We start from the raw sequence: 19,800 nt of genomic DNA, 5'->3' as shown, positions 1-19,800 counted from the left end.
AAGCTGCTTTGCAGTGCTACACGCTGCAGCTGCACGTTGCTAAAAATATCTCCTTAAGTATTGAGTGCAAATGTTCTGAAAAACAAGGGGCAGAAAGGTCGTAAAATCTGTAAGCTGAAAATGGTTAGTTGAAGTATCTATGAACAGAGAGCAAAAAGTTGCACGTAGACCTGTCGTTAACCTTTTGACCTAATTCACCACAAAGGGATTTAAGGTAAAGGATATTTAGCCATGGTATTTCTCAGGAGCTCTATCACAGACAACTATCAGCTACTGCACTCCAAACAAAATGACTGAAAAACCACATACCTCAAGGATTTCTACAAAGTTTACAAAGGCTTTATCTTAAGACTGCTAAAGCTCATAAGCTTGTTCTTAGCATTTGGTATCCTAGAACTTTCATACACATATTATCTAATCTTCAAAGTGCTATCCTCGTGTCTGTTTTATCCTAAGGGCAGCTGTGACCCCTAGAAGCTGGAAGGGACTAATCTCACATCACAAGACAAATCAATGGTAGAGGTAGGGTTATCACTCCAAAGTGGAGCTGGCCAAGAAGTTTCCACTGGTGTGCTTTCTGTAAATGAAAGATTCACTGTCTATGAAAGCAAAAATTTCAGCATGAAGTATTGATAGAAAATGTTGATTTCTATTCAGACACTATTTTCCAACTTTGAAGCACCTTCAGCCTACACAGTTTACCAAGAAAAAAATGAATGGGGAGCCAGGGCTCTATAGGGACAACTTTTGCTTTAAAAGCACTGAAATAGTTCCTCTATGAAATCTTTTATGTGGGAATAGAATATCATAATTTTCAATAATGACAATAATAATAATAATCAGTTTATCATTTTACTTCTGCATCAAATGTGACAAATTTAGAAAATTTGGAAACTGAAATTAGCTTTTCCATCCATGGTTTCCTCTCCTAACCTTGTGGTCAGTATTTGAGATCACGCTACCTCTCTAAGGCACAATATAGTCCTGGCAAAGCACGCCTGACAAACAAAACCATCAATGACATAAATGAGAAAATTTCTAGCTGACCATTAGCAGTAGCCCAGGAAATTTAATGCTACAAATATTTTTATTGTTTCATTTTCTCACTTTTAAAGATGCTATACAGAAAAGCAAACAGCATGCAGGTCACAGTATGTGATACCAAGGTAAGTATCATCACCTAAACAAAAAGCAGAGTCTGGAAGCATTTCAAATCAGTTCATTGTAATAATACATTTGATTTCACTGCTATCAGTGGGAATTTAAGGCTCTGGATCTGCATTTTCATATAATCTCATTTTAATGTATGGCTTAAGACTGTTTTTCCCAGTCATATATAGGTAACAATAAGTGTGGATGTAAAAAAAAAAAAAATCACTGAAAATTGGAAGCTGCCTGCATAAAGATACTGGAAAGAAAAGAGGACAGGCTAACTAAAGTGGCAAGAAATTAACTCATAATACTTTAAACAGTTATTATGGTCAACAATGGTAAAACAGGTCCTAAGTCTACCTGGCAAGACCTGGCAGTTTTTGTATAACTACATGGATCTTGGTTTCCTGTAGGCCTCTGAAGTGGTGAGACAAAATCTTTCTCTTAATTTTTCAGACTGTCTGAAATAACATGAGGGTTGTGTGACAGCTGGCCAAAATGATATTTTCTCAGAAAAACATGAGGGGATGTGCTATTTGCAAAAAGGTGAGTCATGAGGGCTTGTGACATTAGTTACCTGCAAGAACTGATGAGTTCTTGTGCTATCCCACAAAGACTGGGATAGGATCAGAGGATGTGTAAGATGCTGAGGTTTAAACCCTGCCTGATTCACATCCCATGCTTCTGACTAGGAATGGTCCCTGCTGCTTGCTCTTCCCTGAGCCATACATGGGTATTGCGCTGAAGAGTGGTAGTTCTTGTGGGACAAAACTGTGGCAGGGAGATGTGTGACCAACACAGAGTTATGAACAATTAGCAATTCAGTGCTGTTGCTGGAAAATTACCAGTTCTTGTTTGAACTTGCTCGCTAATCTAGTTGTTTAACAGTACAGATGTTGTCAAGTGGTTCCACAATACAACACAATATCCCTGGCAACACAACAACATTTTACATGTCTCCAGAAAAGCTCTGGCAATTCACACTAGAGCAATTCAAGAGACTGCCATCTGGAGCCATCTGTACTGCCTTTTCGTCAGAAACACAGCCATTTCCCACTGTAGAGCCAGCAGAAGATGTGCCACCATCACTTTCAATAAATGTACAAGGGTAGGAGCTGGAGTGACTGTCAAATTGGCACATTTGCTCTTGCTCTCTTTTTCTGGCCTTTGCAGGGTAGGCAGTAACCCCTGGCAGAAGGGGAGGATGCGGCAATTCCTTCCTCCCCTGTGCCCTGCTGCTGGGCATGACAGAGCCATCTGTCACGGCCATTAGTTTCACTCTCCCCTCTCTGTAAATAGGGATAATAGCATTGCCATTGCTTTGCCCTTGGAGGACACTGTCCGGAGGCTTTCCCAGAAGACAAGCTAGTTAGCTGGTCCGTTGTGTCATATAATGGGTTTTGAGCTGTGTCACAAGGACGTTGCATGGAATAACAACGAGGCCAGTCTCTGACGTGAATAGCTGCAGGAACCAATTGTATGGGAGACAAAAATTACATGGAAGAGATGTATGAAATACCAGCAAGTGCTCCTGTGACCACTGGAACTAATGACACCTAGTGTCCTATGGCTACGTGTCTCATGGTTGATTGACTTTGGTGCTGGAGCTTTTCCTCAGTGAGGACAAATAAACAATTTGTCTTTTCTGCCTGGCAGCTTATTGTCATGAAGTCAGTAGGCATTTTACATCTTTGAGACTGTTACCCCTCTGTCAGCATGGCTAACAGATTCAAAAAGGGTTATATGGGGGAAAAAGAGAAAGACAAGCAAAAAAATCACCTAAGAAACTAGAGTAAAAACACTATCTCAGACATGTAAATAAAAAGATATACTTACTGCCATCATAGTTGAGTGTTGCAAATTTGGCTTGCTTCTCTGCACAGCCAGCACTGTTGCACACTCTCATTTGCAGTTCATACCAGGTTGCCTCCTGGAGGTCATACAGTATGTAGGATTTTGACAGGGATGTCCGCTGAGCGGTTGTCCAGACTGTTGTCCCAAATGGCCGGTACTCTAGGGTGAAGGAGGTGATGGGGCAGCCACCATCATTCCAGCCTATCAGGTTCAGTCTCACTCTTGTGGTGTTGATACTAGCAAAGAGCTCTTGTTCCTTTGAAAACTGTGGTTCTAGAAGCAATGATATATTTCAAGTGAAATGCTTAAGTATTAGTGATATAGGACTCTCAAGAATATTAAATTAGGAGAATAATTTGTCGGACAATCCTAACTTCATCTTAAACTCAGTATCTATAAATTTAACATTTTTTCTCCTCTTTCTTAAGGTGTTTTTTTTCACACTTTGTGCCAAACCTGCAAACCTAGATTTTCAAATCCATATGTGAAAAAATATCAATACATCTATGCAGGGACCTGACTTGCTGGTTTGCACAGACTGGCATGAGTGAACTTGTAAATCTAGTGCAGACACTTCATATCAGTTAATGCCTCTCTTCAGTGCTATGCAAAAGAGAAAGGGTTCAGAACACCATGGAGAAGACAAATACACTTGAAGATTGTCCATTTGTGCTCTAGTCTTCTTTTTAATCTTCTTCTAGTTTCCATTATTTGTGGCACTTATCTTGTTCAAAGGATGCTACTTAAAGGGCTCCTGCAATACCAGCTTGGAGCAGATATGAGACATTGGGTTTATTTCCTCTACATATAACTATATTCCCCATCTTCCTTCAACATCCAAACAAATAAACCCCTGAATTTTTACAGCAAGAGATGAAATAATTTACTAACGGCAATTACAATAGTAGGAATTGCTATAGTCTATGCTAATGGAGACATCCCCTTCCCAAATATCTAGCAACACATCTTAGAAAAAAATTATTCGTGAAATTAGGAAAGAACATGATCCAGTATGTGCTTCAAGTCCAGCCTCTTCTGTTGCAGCATGGACACAATTGGAAATATTTCCAAAGCCAGTAGTATTAAAATATTCAAGTCTGTCTTTTCATCAAAACAAGATCTACAGCAGAATGCAACAGCTTTGGTTGAGCAGAGGGGATGGAAATCAACATACCTTTTCCGAGCGTTTTGGCCTCAATGATCTCGCTGATGCGTCCTGGCCCCACTCCGTTCTGAGCAGTCAGAGTAAACTTGTACCAAGTGCCACATTTCAGTGTTTCTAAACGGTAGGACCTCTCACTAGGGCTAATGGGAAAACTACCCCATTGCTCACTGTTATCTTCCGAGTACTGCAAAATATAACCTGGAGGGAAAGCACAGATGGCAACGATAAGCCTGACACAAACCACAAATTTTGCAGGTAATATGACAAGTCATTTTAAAGACCTAATAAAACTAAAAATCCCATACACAGGAAGACATACAGCTCTCCCCTGACTAAAAGATACCAAGCAATACACTTTGCCTACCCTTACAACAGCTTAAATACCATTTTTATGATCACTTCAAAGGGAAAAGAAAGGGATAGACATTTCTAACTACCCTTCAATCAGTAACAAAGACCAAATGATGAACCTGCACCCTCAAAAATGAATGGGTAGAGATTACATGTCTGGAAAATCAGAGAGATTAGCTGTCATAATAGCTGAGGGTACGCTGGAAGAAAGTGATTAAAACTGTGATTAAACCACCACAAAGAGAAACTGCAATTTACTGAAAGCTGTTATCACTATGGTAGTGCACATTAAGCACTGACAGCAATACAGATTGCTTTGTTTTTCTTTTTTGTAGCCATTCATAATTATATACTTATCCTATCAACATACGATAATTTAGTAAGAAGTGGCAATTAACGTGAATTATATTACCTCGGATAGAACTGCCGCCGTTGTCTCCAGGTATCCAGGAAAGAGTGATAGAGGAAGATGTAGTTTTGGATACAGTGAGTCTTGGCTGGTCTGGTGGAACTAGATGGGAAATGGTTAAAAATAGAAAATAGATTTAAATGATTAGACGTGATCTTAATCCCTTCTAACAGTCATTTATCAAATAACTGTTTTGAGTTGCAAAAAATGCAAATGATTTCTGTCAAAGTGTCTGTTTAGCTGACATCCTTGGTTAAGACAAGAGCAGACAAGCTCTCATTTTTTATATTTAATTTTCTACACAATTTTGTCTTTCAGCTCTTAACCCTTGCTTTTCTCTGATTTTTTTTCTATATGTCCTGTCAGACCTAGATGGCATACAAGCTACCCAGCCATTATTTTTCATTTTTCATATCTGTTTCAGGGTGAAGCTGAATTTTTAGTGGTGGGAACAGATATGTCCCCTTCCAAATGATGCCCTACTCATGCATGTGTTTGCAGGCTATTATGGCAAAAGTAAAAAAAAACAACTTTTGGTTCACACCAAGAGTTTCTGCAAGTGTGACTGTGAGTGCTAGCTAGGCAGCAGAGGTAGATCTGTGATTGAAGGCAGATCCATTCCTCTTCCAGATCACACCATCAATTCACTGAGGCTATTGATACAAAGAAGACACAACTCTATCAGTAAAGGTTGAACAAACTGGAGACAATTCAGTCCTGCTGCTCCCCATAAACATTATGTCTGTGTCTAAACCGTGGGACATAAGAACCTCATGGTTCCCAGGACAAACTCCTGTCGGAACACAGGAATAAAAGAGAGGTCTCATCTCCCATACTTTGCCCAGTGTCTAGTTTCCTTCAAGGAAAATCCAGCACGAAAGGGCAGAGAAGGAGCCATACTATACCCCAAGAAGTCGCCCATAGTAGGGAGAACTGGGACTAGGAATTGGGATTGCAAAGGGGACTGGGAACTGGGACAGATTAGACTCAGCCTAAGTGACCCTAAATTGTGTCTAGTCAGTGTCTAGTGGCTGGGTTTCCAGACTTCAATGCCCAGGGGCAGAAAACGGCAAAGTAGCCAGCTTTCTCTTCACCTTGTCAAATCTATCACATCTATTGTATAAAAGGTGTCTGCTGAGGCAGTATGATCATATCCTAGTTATAGTCTGGAGAGCTCATCTTTGAGTTCTGCCTGAACCATTTAGCTAGTCCTTTTTTACACGTGAGGTAGCCAGAACCATGGCACAAAAATAGTAAGGCCGTGGAGGGTAGTGTTTGCTAAAATAGAGATGAATGGCGGGTAAAACTCCAAAGAGCTAGTAAAATTAGTATTAGAGTTGTGAAGGGTAAATATTTACTTACACTTAACCCAAGCACTTGACATCTACAATTCTAAGTTCAGAAACTGAAAAGGGGAGAAAGTTAAGTTCCTGTTTCAAATACTTTGTACTCCTCTGCTCATGCATAGCAGCAGTCTGTCTGGCTTGTCTTACCAATTATTTTCTGAACAAGTATTACTAGAAGTTACACCATGTTCCTCAGAAACATAGACAAAATTGAGCTTTGCTGCCTCGAGAGCAACATGTGAGGCATGCAGTGTCCATCATGGGAAGGGATCTGAGACACATCAGCAAAACTGGGATGGAGAGTCAGCGAGGAGAGACATCAGAGTAGTCACACCTCCTCCAGTCACTGCCACTGCAGGAGTGGGAAGGGGGTCATGGTGTTAGTGACTGCTGCTGGCAGGAGCAGCCACTTCCCTGCCTTAGTTACTGCTCAACAAAAACCAGCCTGTAAGCAAGGTAGGACAGAAATCACAAATGCTTTGTTGTGTCCAGCAGTTGGGTGCCAGAGAACGTTGCCTGCTTTGTCTGTGTTTAAGGAATAGCTCAACCTGGCGAGTGGAACTCCAGGAAAAGCTCCTCACTTGCAGTTCACTTTCAGGTCATTACATCGCAAAATAATGAGTGCTGATGTGAAGTGGAAGCTGTTGGTTTACAGCTACAGACTAGTTCAAAGAGAAGTTGATTTTACTGCTCTCACGGAGCTAAACAGTGCTGAAGACAACACAAAAAGAGAGTTTATATTCTAAAGGAAAATTCCCTATGTGAGATGATCATGTTCCATTATTCTGATTGACTTGGCTGAATCCATGGAGAGACTGCGCACACTACACTGAAAGATTTATTGTATAACCTTTCATCACAGCTTCACCCCATGGTGGTCCCACATATTAAATGCCAATCTTTCTCTGTCCCTCAGGGAAGTAATATTGATTTGCTTTGAGTTACTGCAGTTCAATAACAGCAAGGATATGCAATTACAAAAGTACTTAGTGAAATATAAATATGAAGTTTCCCTTTGGTAGTGTTTTCTCTCCCTACGTCCTGTTGTGGTCGTGCTTCAAACATTGCAGAAGAGCTTCTTTAGGCTCTGTTGGATTGTAGGTAACAATGTATGCTAGGGCATTTGTTTCAAGGCTTAGCGGAATGGTTTACGCAGAGAGAGTTGCATTGTAGTCGAAACAATCTCTGTGTTCTCATCTGTCTGCACTAGAAATTCAGATTGCATTTTGAGGGACAGGAGAGGGACTGGCTGCAGCATCACCCACACTCCCAAGTCACTTACTTGCCTCCCTCTGGTCCAACAATTTGCAGTCAATTGAAGGACTCTTAGGATTTGCTTTAATGTAAGTGAGCAAGGAAATCTCCTGCATAGTGAATTCTTCATATGTGAATACACATACTCTGCTTCACATTATTGTTAATGTGTACTCCTATATTGCCATTGCTTTCACATATTAACATCGTAATGGATACATTTCAACATGCATATAAAAAGTAGCTGGTAAAATAAGCTGGTTGAAGGTGTAATGATGTTCATATTCACCATCAATAAAATTCTGCTCTTGCATAATGAACTTTTATTCAAGGTCTCAGAACAGAGGGAAATATCTGTTGATAGCTTTTCAGGAATTAAATTAAAAGCCTTCAGCTCTTTGCAATATTTAATGATACTTGCAATATTTGTAAGGAGAAGGCAGAAGCTGATATTTTCTGTGTGAAGAACTAGATAACAACTGAATGCACTCAGTTCTCAATCCTACAAAAGCTTACATAGAGACTTAACTGCAAGTGTGTGAATTGTTCTACCAAAAGCAAATCATTTGCTATAACATAAAATGCTGATGGCTGAGTCATAATGACCTGCATAATATTTTATTTATTAATTTGGAAGAATGAAATGAAATTTGTATTAATACACAATAATACCAATATTCTACATACACCTGCAAACAGACATACCTATGCATTACCACCAGCACATAGCAGTTAAAGTATGTGATGACAATTACAAAATAGATCCAATAGTCTTACCTTGTACCTGCAAATTCAAAATTATTTCATCTGATCCCCAGTTGTTACTGGCCACGCAACTGTAGTATCCAGAGTCTTCTGCTTTCACAGTACGGATGACAAAGCTGCCATTGCTAAAGATGCTTCGTCGCCCATCAATCATCACTAGACTGGGTGTCCCGTTACTACCTCACAGGAAACAAAGTGCATACATTAAAGAAGTTACAATCAAAATTACTCAGAATTGGATTTTTTTTTGAAGCAACTAAGAATGGAAAGAAAGAAAAAGGGAGGGGGTGTCCTCTTTAATAAAAACAGCAAAGGAATATTTTCTGTTGGGAAACACCTGGCATTTGCTTAAAGAATGACACAGATCTGGGCCCACTCCTTCCTTAACTATCATCTGCTATTTCATAAAAATGCCAAAATAAGAGTAAAAGGCAGCTCCTGACTATAAAAACCATCCTTCTAAAATAATACCTATTTGTATCAATGCACAAGATGGGCACTGCTTACACCCTGCTTGGGTGAAAATTATTGTCCATGTGTATTTCCAGGTGACTCTGTCAAAATGTGAAACTAAAGATCAAAACAGAATAATGGAAAACAAGATATGTGCAAGACGTACTCTGCACTCCACAGCACATTTCAATGCATAAAACATTTTGCTTTCTCAGACTAAAATTATTCTGTGTGCCTGAAGTTAAAACAGAAAAGACTCCCCGGTTTTGCATTTTGAATGTTTACCTTTACCCCTTCTTCTTAACTTTTCCTCCCTTTTGATACCTTATAATCATTACAACCAATTAGTTTTAGTTAAAGGAAATTCTGAACTCCTCATCTACTGTATGTGCAGTCCCTGCAAACAGTTCTCTTTCCTGACACAGACAACCAGGATCACCTGCACCACAACCCTCAGGATTTTAAGGAAATGGGCTTAATTTGAGCAACATTTAGTTGCTGTTTACCTATCCTTCATCCATTTGACTGTCGGAGCTGGATCTCCCACAGCTTTGCAAGGGAGGACAATGTCCTTCATCCAGGGAGTTGTCACCGTGCCGCTGAATGTCAAAATCCTGGCAGGAGCTAAGCAAGAGAAAGCAATAAAGACTGAAATGAGGTGTGCTTTCATACAGCCCTTGGAAAGGAAACACTGACATCCAAAATTAAATGTGGAAAACCAAACCAATCTGTTTCAAGCTGTGCTTTTAGGAAAATAATTCCTTTTTACTCATAATATCAGCTATTTATTGAAGCACAAATATTACAGTATCTGGATGACAAGCAACTAAAAGAGATGAGGCAGAGGACTGAAAGAGTCTTTGCAGAGAAAAAGAGCAAAACCCCTTATTAACCTTCTTTGCTGATTTTTATATACTTCATAGTAAAAATTATAGAATAAAATTATGTATGAGGAATGTTTCACTCCAAAATTCCAGCAGGAAGTGTCAGCAGTAGACAGGTATCTTACAGAAGCTGAATTATTGATACATCACTGTTACAACAGCTATAGTATTAAGCAAAATAAACTTCCATGTATGAATGTGTTAGTACATTGCAAAGAGTCTATCTAAAGCCCACAAATATGAAAAAACTCTTAAGTCAGTTTAATTTGTGTCAACTCTCATATGACCTAAATTTATCAATAGGAATGTCACTTCTGTAGTTTCAGTTTATCATACACAGGACCGCTAGGGTTGTGTTAGATCTTCATTCTGTGTTATTACTCAAAAAAGAACCAAGACACAAATAGACTTCTTGTTGGCCTCTATACATTTCAAAGGCACTTACTGAGTACAGATACAGGAAATACTGTATTTTTAATCCTGATCTACTTCAGTCATGCACACTGATCAGAATTTATACTTAATAATCCATTTTGCACCAATTAGAAAAACATGAAAATGAGAGCCAGTGTCAAATATAACTGGGACGGTTCATCTCAAAAAAAAAAAATCATGCATAAAAGAAAAGGCTGTGAAGAGTTAAGGGAAATTACTTGAGTAGGCTGCAGTGGGAACAGAGATATTAATGAAAAGAAATATGATCAGTTTGGACTGTGTTACATATGTTATCTTCAAGGGTTGCTGAAGACTCAGCTTCTTGAGAGGTTTTCTCTGGTTAAAATTTTAACTGAAAGGAGAAGAGGTGTCTGCTTAAAGATTTAGGGTAATGGACCAAGGCAAGGGTAGATAACAGGACAACATTATCATGGAATCATAGAATCGTTTGGGTTGGAAGGGACCTTAAAGAGCATCTAGTTCCAACTCCCCTGCCATGGGGTTACTTTCCTAACAGCCAAGCATCGACATATTCCATCCTGGCTAAACAACAGCTGAAGACCCCTGGTTCTCTCCTTCTGGCAGCTCCGATGCTGATCCTCCCTGGCAGGAGGGTGCTGCAGTGTGTGCTGCCCTGAGGTGGTGGTACACCAGAATGATGCAAAAACGCTGCTCAGTCAGTAAGGCCTGTGATACAGCCTAGCCTTCCACTGTGGCACTCCTAAGGCCATTTCTTCTAGAAAAGATTTACATGGGCCTATACTGTGAGAAGCCATAGGCTAATTAACCAAGTTAACTGAAACAGAAAAATGCTTAGTCTAACGAGATACATGGTATGAAATGCTGACTCCACTAAAGTCAGTGTTAGAATGTTGTTTCCAGTGGTGCCAGGTTTTCACTGCAGGAGATGCCTGATGGTACTCATGCCGTCTTTAAAAAGCAGCAGGAGATGCTGTCATCTGTGACTAGCTACAAAACACATCTGTAAGCATCTGGACTTCTAGAAGCTGCAGTGCATTCTGATTAATGATGGTTAGAAACTTGAATTCCTGTTTCATGCAAAATTCCCTCTGTAACACGAAGCCTGAAAACTCACTTAAAATGAACTATTAATCCTTTTCTCCCTGGCTTTCCCACCTCTCCAGTGTTTCTCAAAATATCTGGCTATTTCCAGATACTACGAGTTACTTTAGTACAAATCATATGTAATGCAGGAACCCTGCTGAAGCCTTCAGCATGACATGGCACCATTGTTGCCAAACTTTCTGTGATATCCCTTTATTTTTAGTAGTTATTTCAACAGTGAATTCTTCCTTAAGTCATAGGTTCGATATCAAATCTCCAAAGCACAACATTTATGTTGTAGCTCCTGGTTTTCGGTGTCCTGTGTCCCCCATTTTGTAGTAATGTGTGGAACTAACACAAACCTCACAGAAGACTAAGCCAGAGGCAAGATCACAGACCGTAACACAGAAGTGCACATTACAAAAGCATACCACACTATTTTTTTGAAAGTACCCACAGCTTTCTATACACTATCTCATTCCTTTCATGTGCTGAGTGCATTTAAAAGAGATGGTAAACCAGCATGAAAATTCTTAACTCTAACTTTCTTTACAGTTTAACTTCTAACGATGTTCTGAGACTGCTAAAGGGTACACAAACAAAAGAAAACTAGAAGTAAAATAAATGTCTAGTGAAATTCACCTGAAAGTAATAGGTTTGAAACACTAGCAGGCATCCATGAGGTTAAAATACCTTGAATCTCACAGATCTCTCTCTTTTGACCCAAGGGAGCTTTACCCAGCATGTGGGCAATTCAGCGACAGGGTTTACTGCTTTGTTATTGAAGCTCCCCAAACGCTCACTGACTACCCACCAGTCTTGTGCCTCATGGCATGGCACTGGATAGGACTGTGTCTGTTCCTGTTTTTTGCTAATCACCCAATCATTAATTGAAGATTAATTGAAGTGGTATCTTCACATAACAGTACACTCTCTTACACTAATGCTTTTTTCTGCATGTTTGTTTGTTTAAATCATGAATCCTGTTACCTACACTTGCTGTCATAGAATAAGAAACAGGCAGAAATCTGGCTGTAGCACACTTTTCTTTTTCTCTAGAGGACACAACCAAATTTTAAGTTCTTTCATTTACTTTCAAAGTACATTCAAAGTTCTTTCATTTACTTTCTCACAGAAGAATATCCTGTGTATTCCAGTATGATGAACAATTAAGGAAACAGACCAATGTGGGGTGTGTACAATCATGTGAGCCCCACACGCTATTTAAAACCATTAAACATGCAAAGTAACAGACTAGGAGGCAAATCTGTCCAACATGAATGCTCAGGTAGCCTACAAGAACAGGGGGAAAATTAACATTAAAGAGAGAGTCCTCTCCGGAGGATTAAATTGCCATGGGTCTGGATCTGTTATTGTCATGCTGTTGGCAAATGCCATTGTCCATCTGTCATGGTCAGGAAAAAAGAGTAACAAGGTGCACGCAAGGTACTCTGTCTTTTAAATGTGTTTGGTAGGCTAAACTCACAATTTTCAAGACAGCCATGAAGGGTAATTTCAGAAGGGCGGGGGGAGCATAGCTTTCTTGTGTGGAGGCTGAACTTTCATTGCCATGATTATTTTCTGTTTGTTGGGCTTTTTTTCTTATTTTTGTCAGTTAAGTACAGAGAATAACAATCTGTTCTGAGAAACAGAGACACTATAGAAAGAAATGTTAACTTGAATTAAGCTTTCACGTAAATTGGACTATCCATTTCACATCAAACCCCCATCTAGACATTCTCATTGTTCTCACCAGGATTCTTAAAGGGGTTATAATTTAGTTGACATAATTCAATTCAAAGTTAACTCTCATTACCTGCCATGATGGTATCATTACTTGGACAGTTACTGTGAAATTAGTGGAGAAAAAACAGGAAGCAAACAACTTCACAATAATGGCCCATAGGATGTTCTTGCACTAGGGACTTGTGGCAAAATCAGGCTATAACCACTTTTAAACCTGTGATGCATTACTTGCTTCAGACGTATTGGGGGGTGAGAAAGGTCTTCAAGGCTATTAGCTCTATCCATCCTTCTTCATTGTGCATTCACTGCCCTTATCACTGATCACCACTTTCTCCCAGCTCTCTAAAATGATACAATAGTTTCTAACCTGACTACATCCAATGTTCATAAAACGGCTATCTCTTCCCAGTGTCCATCACAACCTCCACAAATAGATTATTCATTACTTTTTCAGTCCTAAGTGCATGTGAGAGAGCCTTGTCCTGAGCATCATCTAACACAGACTTTATATTGGAGTATCACTACTAACTCTAACATTGGCTGGGTGCATTCTACCGTCCTTCAAAATAAAGTCTTGTTCACACTGACTTGTCTATATTGAAGTAATTGATTATTTCTGCTTAAAGTCCCCTTGTCATTACATACAAGCTATTTTTAAGTTCACATACTTGTCATTATGTATCATGTTAAATAAGCTTTGGGGGAGCAGAATTAATTCCAGTTTCTGGTAAAAGTTCAGTTGAAGTACATGTGGGTCAATTTGTAACTTCTCTATTTTTTGGCAAATCAAGAGTAATCACATACTACATTTCCTCATAACTAGATGTTATGAATCTTGGTACCTGCGAACTCTGCATTGCTCTGAGTTCATCTTGTGTGAACACTTCCCTGTTTTAAGTGCATAGGAGAAAGAGAGCTTCTAGTCCATTATGCGCAGTGCTCCCTGCATGCTCCTGGGTTTGCCTGCATCCTCAATCTATTAGTATTGCACTATGTTGTTGTCTAATTTGTTTTGCACGTATTTGAGCATCTATTTTTATGCCTATTTTTCCTTTCTTTCTTTTCATCACCACACATTCATTACAGACAGGTAACAGCTGGCCTAAAAGCAGGAACACAGTGAAACTTTTCCCCTGTTTTCCTGAGATGTCAAAATCTTTCTTCACAGATGACCTTTACACCCTAAATCCACCTTCTAAGATCTGAACTCTGGTCTCACTGGTGTTCATAATACAGTATGCAGTTATCCTACAAGAAATTAAATGATGAAAAAGCTCCAGATTTTCCAGTTCCCCTAGACTTTTCATAGCCTTTCAGCCACCCTTCAGGTCACTTCTCCGGCACTGTGTAGCTACTAAAAGAAAAGTTCTGAAAGGCTGTACAAAAAATGCCAGAAAGAAGAAGAAAGTAAAGATTACTTTGTTGGCAGATGAAACCTGTAAGCAAGGGTAGGGGCAGTAAGCATTTCCCTACTTGTTTCAACTTAGACCTCTTTACCTTGCTAGACCCTCCCCACATTCACACTGTTAAATATTCTGTTGTGATCTACATTAGTAATATAGTAGTTATTACAGGTTTCTCACAAAAGTGTTAAGAAATACCCATGTCATATGATAAAAAAATTTAGCCTAAGAAGGGACAAAGAAAAGACATGCAAGTTCCTATCACAAACCTGAGGAACCTGTTTGCAACTTCTATGTATTAGGAAGCTATGCCATATGTTGAAATAGTACCCTCCAAACACCATCACTGCCACCCATGACTATGGCTCTGATAGTTAATCTGCCATCATAAAACTTGTTATCTTCCACCTAGGTAGGTAGGAACAGCAAGCTTCCCTAGGGTGACGGTATATGCTCTTTCATGTAGAAAGTGCTTTCATGTTGGTGGCATTTGCCTGAAGTTCTGAAAAGCTTTTTTTAGAAAGTATCTCATCATAAAGCCCTAGACACTTTATTTTACGTTACTACATCATTAGCCACATGACTGAAGAATTAGCAGACTTGTAAAACTCTGAAGTCAATTAAACGCATCTACCCAGATGGGGTCTGTGCAATACGCTATTCCCATTGGCACATTCTGTGATGTTACCAGTTTGAGTGGAAAAACAAATCAATCTGAAGACCCCGTGTAGAGACTGAGTACTGATGGGACTCTTCTCACCTTGCTGTCTAAAATGTTAGGTCTCTATTTCTAAGCTAAGGTGCTATAGTGTTGAAAGCATCACATCCCACAGTACAGGTAAGGCAGAATTCATGGGATTAAGCAATATTTTTTAATAGAACAACTAAACAAATGGGAAACAATATGTAGGATTTGAGGCACATTATCCCTTCTTCATATCTGAAAAGAAGCTGCAAACTTCAAAGCTAATGCAAGTTGAGAACAATTGTTCAGAGTTTAGATATGTTAATCAGACCATTTTATACAGAAGACAGTACTTGTGGAGTACACAAGAGATATTAGTAAGGAGGAGAATGATAAAGAAGTTATTTTGTATGGCGAGAGAAAAAAAAGAGAAACACATTCAGAAGGGGAGGGCGATCATCTGCAAACCCTCTGTACCCAACAAAAGAAGATAAAAATTGCTCCAAAAAGTAATTTATTTCCTTCTAAGGTAGGTGGGATGAATTACCCCCTAGAGGAGCGCGTCATTCTCTCTCTGCTGACTACAGCAAAAGCTTGGGCAATTAGTTGAGAGTTGTCACCTAACTTTTGGAGAGCACTGAAGTTACTTCTGACAAATCCCACTCTCAGTAAGCAATGAGGCATAAAGAAGCCACATGCCAATTATAACAGTGATTAGCATTGTAAAGATCTGGATTGCTTTAAAAAGCACTGTCACCATACCTTTTGCTAATGGTTCCACAGTGATAATCTCGCTGCTGTTACCTCTTCCCGCAGCAGTCACTGCTACTACCCAGACGCTGTACTGGCGATTCCGGCTCAAGTTGGGGATTCTGTAGGAAAATGAGTCGGGAGAGGCTTCAAACTCGCTGATAACCTGTGGTGGGAGAGACAAACATTTCCAGACTAAAATAAACAATATTTGGAGAAGGTCTGCTAAGCTGAGCGCTACAAAGTCTGTTACTTCAGGGTACTTAGAATGAGTATCGATCGCTCCAAACAGATGGCAAACGGCAATAAACAGAGCAGACACAATAACTTGTTGCGATCAATTTATACTCAGTGAATTTGGGCCTATATTTTGTTTACAAATTGTTTTTATCCAGTTTAGGAATTTTATGTGTCTGTTTGTTTTTACAGGGTTGGATAAGTTGGATTATATGATTCTAAGTAATTTGAGTGAGCATATTTGACAAATTTTTACCACCAATAGTTCTGACAAACCAATTTTGTTTTGCACAAAATCTTCCCAACAGAGGATTCAGCCCTGCATCTGCTGTGAAATCTGGAGTTTACTACTTGAGTTATGTCTTTATTCACTTAGAACAAACCTTTGTTCGTTGTGCTGGTGTTGCTTATTCCTGTGTTTGGTGACTTATTCCTTCAGTAATGGAGTAAATCAAGAAATAAAACTGTATTCTGTAAAAGTCTGTTCAAACTTCCCCTGGTATTAGTTTTGTTTAATCACTAAATTCCTTCCATTCAAAGAATCCCAGCAGAAGGTCATCTCAGTTATTTAGTCGCTTTAGCAGGAAAGGACAAGCGCTGGAAGAAATGCCAGTTCAGGCCACTCTTGCACTGTCACTCAAGTGCTTGGGCTGCAGGCTGCAGAAAAGCCAACTGGCTGCTAAGCAGTACTTGCTTATCGGTGAGATGTTCTGCAGTCTGCTTGAAGTGGCCTGTGTGAGGAAAGGTGCAGAGGAATATATAGATCCCTCCAGGGGAGGTGGGCTTTGTGCACCTCTGCACATCCTCCACAGGAAGCTTGACTCCTTGGTGGAGGAGATGAGAAACCTCATCAGCCCTGAACAGTATTACAATGCTCAGCGTAGCCAGTTTTATTTCTGACACAGGCTTTGTTATTCTTGTACGTAAAAATAGCTGGGTAATGAACCATTAGAATGAATAATAAAGACTCATATCCCTGTGCAATACTGAGCATGGCAATGGCTAACTAACGCTAGGCTAAAAATAATTAGAACATTAATGACGTAGAAAAGAAGATTTTACTAGGAATCAGCATTAAAATAATGCATCAGCGTAATCTTGACTTGATTCAGGATGACAGAAGGTGTGCAAGGAGTCTCTTTGATATACAAATATCTGCTGGTGGTAAAGGCCAATTTCATCTGATTAGCATTTCAAAAGGTAGGTTGACCTGAAATCATTGGTATATATAGTCCTTCAAAGTGAATTTCAAATAAATAAGGGATGTTTATGAGGCATCATTAAATGTCTCTCCAATGTGAACTGATAGCCAGTTTCAGCTACTGAATAGGTCACTGCATTTCTCTGTTCTTGAGCTGGTATCTCCTACAGGCGGGGAAAAGGGGAGTTCATCTCATGTTCGAAATCTAGAGTGAAGACATCTGAACCCAAGCCAGCCACCTTGACTTCTTTCAGAGATCATGCAAAGAAAAGGTAACTTCTAAGGCAAGGTTCTTCTGGCCTATTTGGGGCACATACATTGCAATGAGATGAATCATGCCCTTGACATACTTGCTTAGCTGTCTATGCTGAAGACATCTGAGTTTCATCCTCATAGCTAAGCTTAGGAAGTATGGGTTAGATGAATGGACAGTTAAGTGGATTGAAAACTGGCTGAAAGACAGAGCTCAGAGGGTTGTGATTAGGGGCACAGAATCCAGCTGGAAGTCTGTAACAAGTGGTGTTTCCCAGGGTTCAGTACTGGGTCCAGTCCTCTTCAATATATTCATCAATGATCTGGACGAAGGGATGGAATGTACCCTGAGCAAGTTTACTGATGACACAAAACTAGGAGGGGTGGCTGACACCCCAGAAGGCTGTGCTGCCATACAGCGAGACCTGGACAGGCTGGAGAGTTGGGCAGAGAGAAACCTAATGAAATATAACAAGGGCAAATGTAGGGTACTGCACCTGGGGAAAAACAACCCCATGCACCAGTACAGGTTGGGGGCTGACCTGCTGGAGAGCAGCTCTGAGGAGAAAGACCTGGGAGTCCTGTTGGACAACAGGATGACCACGAGCCAGCAATGTGCCCTTGTGGTCAAGAAAACAAATGGCATCCTGGGGTGCATCAAGAAGAGCATGGCAGCAGGTCAAGAGAGGTCATCCTGCCCCTCTACTCTGCCCTGGTGAGACCCCATCTGGAGTACTGTGTCCAGTTCTGGGCCCACCAGAACTGAAGGAAGAACAAGAAGGACAGGGAACTGCTGGAGAGGGTACAGCAGAGGGCTACAAAGACGGTTTAGGGCCTGAAGCATTTCTCCTATGAAGAGAGGCTGAGGAATTTGGGTCTTTTCAGTCTTGAGAAGAGAAGACTTGGGGGTGGGGGAGTACGGATCTAATCAGTGCTTACAAATACTTAAAGGGAGGGTGTCAGGAGGACAGGGCTGGTCCTTTTTCAGTGGTGCCCAGTGACGGACAAGAGGAAATGGGCACAAACTTGAGTATAAGAAGTTCCACCTAAACATGAGGAGGAACGTCTTTACTGTGAGAGTGGTAGAGCACTGGAACAGGCTGCCCAGAGAGGTGGTGGAGTCTCCTTCTTTGGAAACATTCAAAACCCGCCTGGAAAAGTTCCTGTACAACCTGCTCTAGGTAGACCCGCTCTGGTGGGGGGGGTGGACTAGATGATCTCTATAGGTCCCTTCCAACCCTATATGATTCTATGATTCTATGATTCTAATGTGCTTGTTAACTAAAATACTTAACTGCCTGTCTTTTACAAAAATGTGTGCCTCTATTTGCTTGTACAAGAATACATACTGTTTCCTTTAGTTAACTTTTAATTTTAACTTCAATTAAAAGATTAACTTTTCTGGGGAGACTGGTTTGTTCCAGTGAATTGTTTCCTAGGCTCATCACAAGCTCAGATAGACACCTTGCCATACTTTCTAGCCAATCTCATCACTCCTGTCAAAATACCAAGTCAGTTTGTCCCATTAAACAAGCATTTCCCCAGGTTTCCACTTCTGATATGAAGAGGCCAGTGCAGGCAGACATTTCTATTATTATGTGAAATATTACAGCAGGTTTTGAGAACATCTCTCTTGACATTTATACAAGAATATTGGACAAATGCCCATGGCTTGACAGGCTGGATCTTTGCGAGGTCATACATAAAAATTAATGTATTGATCATGGCACAGGAGGCTGAATTCTCATATTCATGAGGCAGCATTTTCTAGGGTTAATTTGAAAGTCAAACAGGCTAGGCTGTCTCTGGCACTTAGGCTTCACTCATTAATGCAGCTATTTAGCACAAACTGCTTCTAAACCACATATTAACATGGGAAGTAGATACAGAATTTAGGAACAGCTAACCATTACAGACTTCTTTATTGCTAAACTTTCATTCCAGCAACCATCAGTCTGGTTAAATTTACACTGCTTTTTTCCGTGACCCCCATGGTTTATGAAAGGGACATATGGTTGCTTTTGGAAGCCACTCCTAATACTGCAGATCTCATACTTGAAATGCCTCACTGCTCTGCTTCTCTCTGCAATGACAGAGGCTGGGACAGTCAGACAGACACATACCCTACATACAATTGCTAAACACAGCTTGGAGCAATCTGGCTTCAGATTTTTTGTTTGGGACAAGATGAGCTGCAGCTAAGCAGAAAAGGAAAACCTCAGCCTTGGAGCTACAGCACTGGCACTGAGCTCTCCTACTCTGAGGGAAGGAAGTTAAAGACAAAACTAAGAAAAACAAACAACCCTCCAAAATTCCTCTAGTTGCAACATGGTCAGCTAGAAGAGAAGGCAATATTGTCTCGAAACAGGGGGGATCTCTCTCCCTGGAGGTCC

General features: G+C 40.2%; 1 protein-coding gene across 2 annotated transcripts in view; it reads right to left on the bottom strand.

The window, feature by feature from the left end:
* DSCAM (Down syndrome cell adhesion molecule) overlaps positions 1-19,800 on the bottom strand; it is a 484,086-nt gene that overhangs the window by 48,013 nt on the left and 416,273 nt on the right. For both annotated transcript variants that reach the window (XM_014938224.1, XM_014938225.1), the window contains 6 exons: positions 15,730-15,883; positions 9,256-9,373; positions 8,309-8,472; positions 4,935-5,033; positions 4,181-4,369; positions 2,989-3,279 (listed from right to left, as the gene is read on the bottom strand). In XM_014938224.1, the coding sequence (XP_014793710.1) occupies positions 2,989-3,279; positions 4,181-4,369; positions 4,935-5,033; positions 8,309-8,472; positions 9,256-9,373; positions 15,730-15,883 (1,015 nt within the window). The remainder of the gene's footprint in view (positions 1-2,988; positions 3,280-4,180; positions 4,370-4,934; positions 5,034-8,308; positions 8,473-9,255; positions 9,374-15,729; positions 15,884-19,800) is intronic.

This window comes from Calidris pugnax, unplaced genomic scaffold, assembly GCF_001431845.1.
Source record: "Calidris pugnax isolate Ruff unplaced genomic scaffold, ASM143184v1 scaffold25, whole genome shotgun sequence".
In the NCBI taxonomy this organism is placed as follows: Eukaryota; Metazoa; Chordata; class Aves; order Charadriiformes; family Scolopacidae; genus Calidris; species Calidris pugnax.
This window is presented reverse-complemented; position numbering and strand designations above follow the sequence as displayed.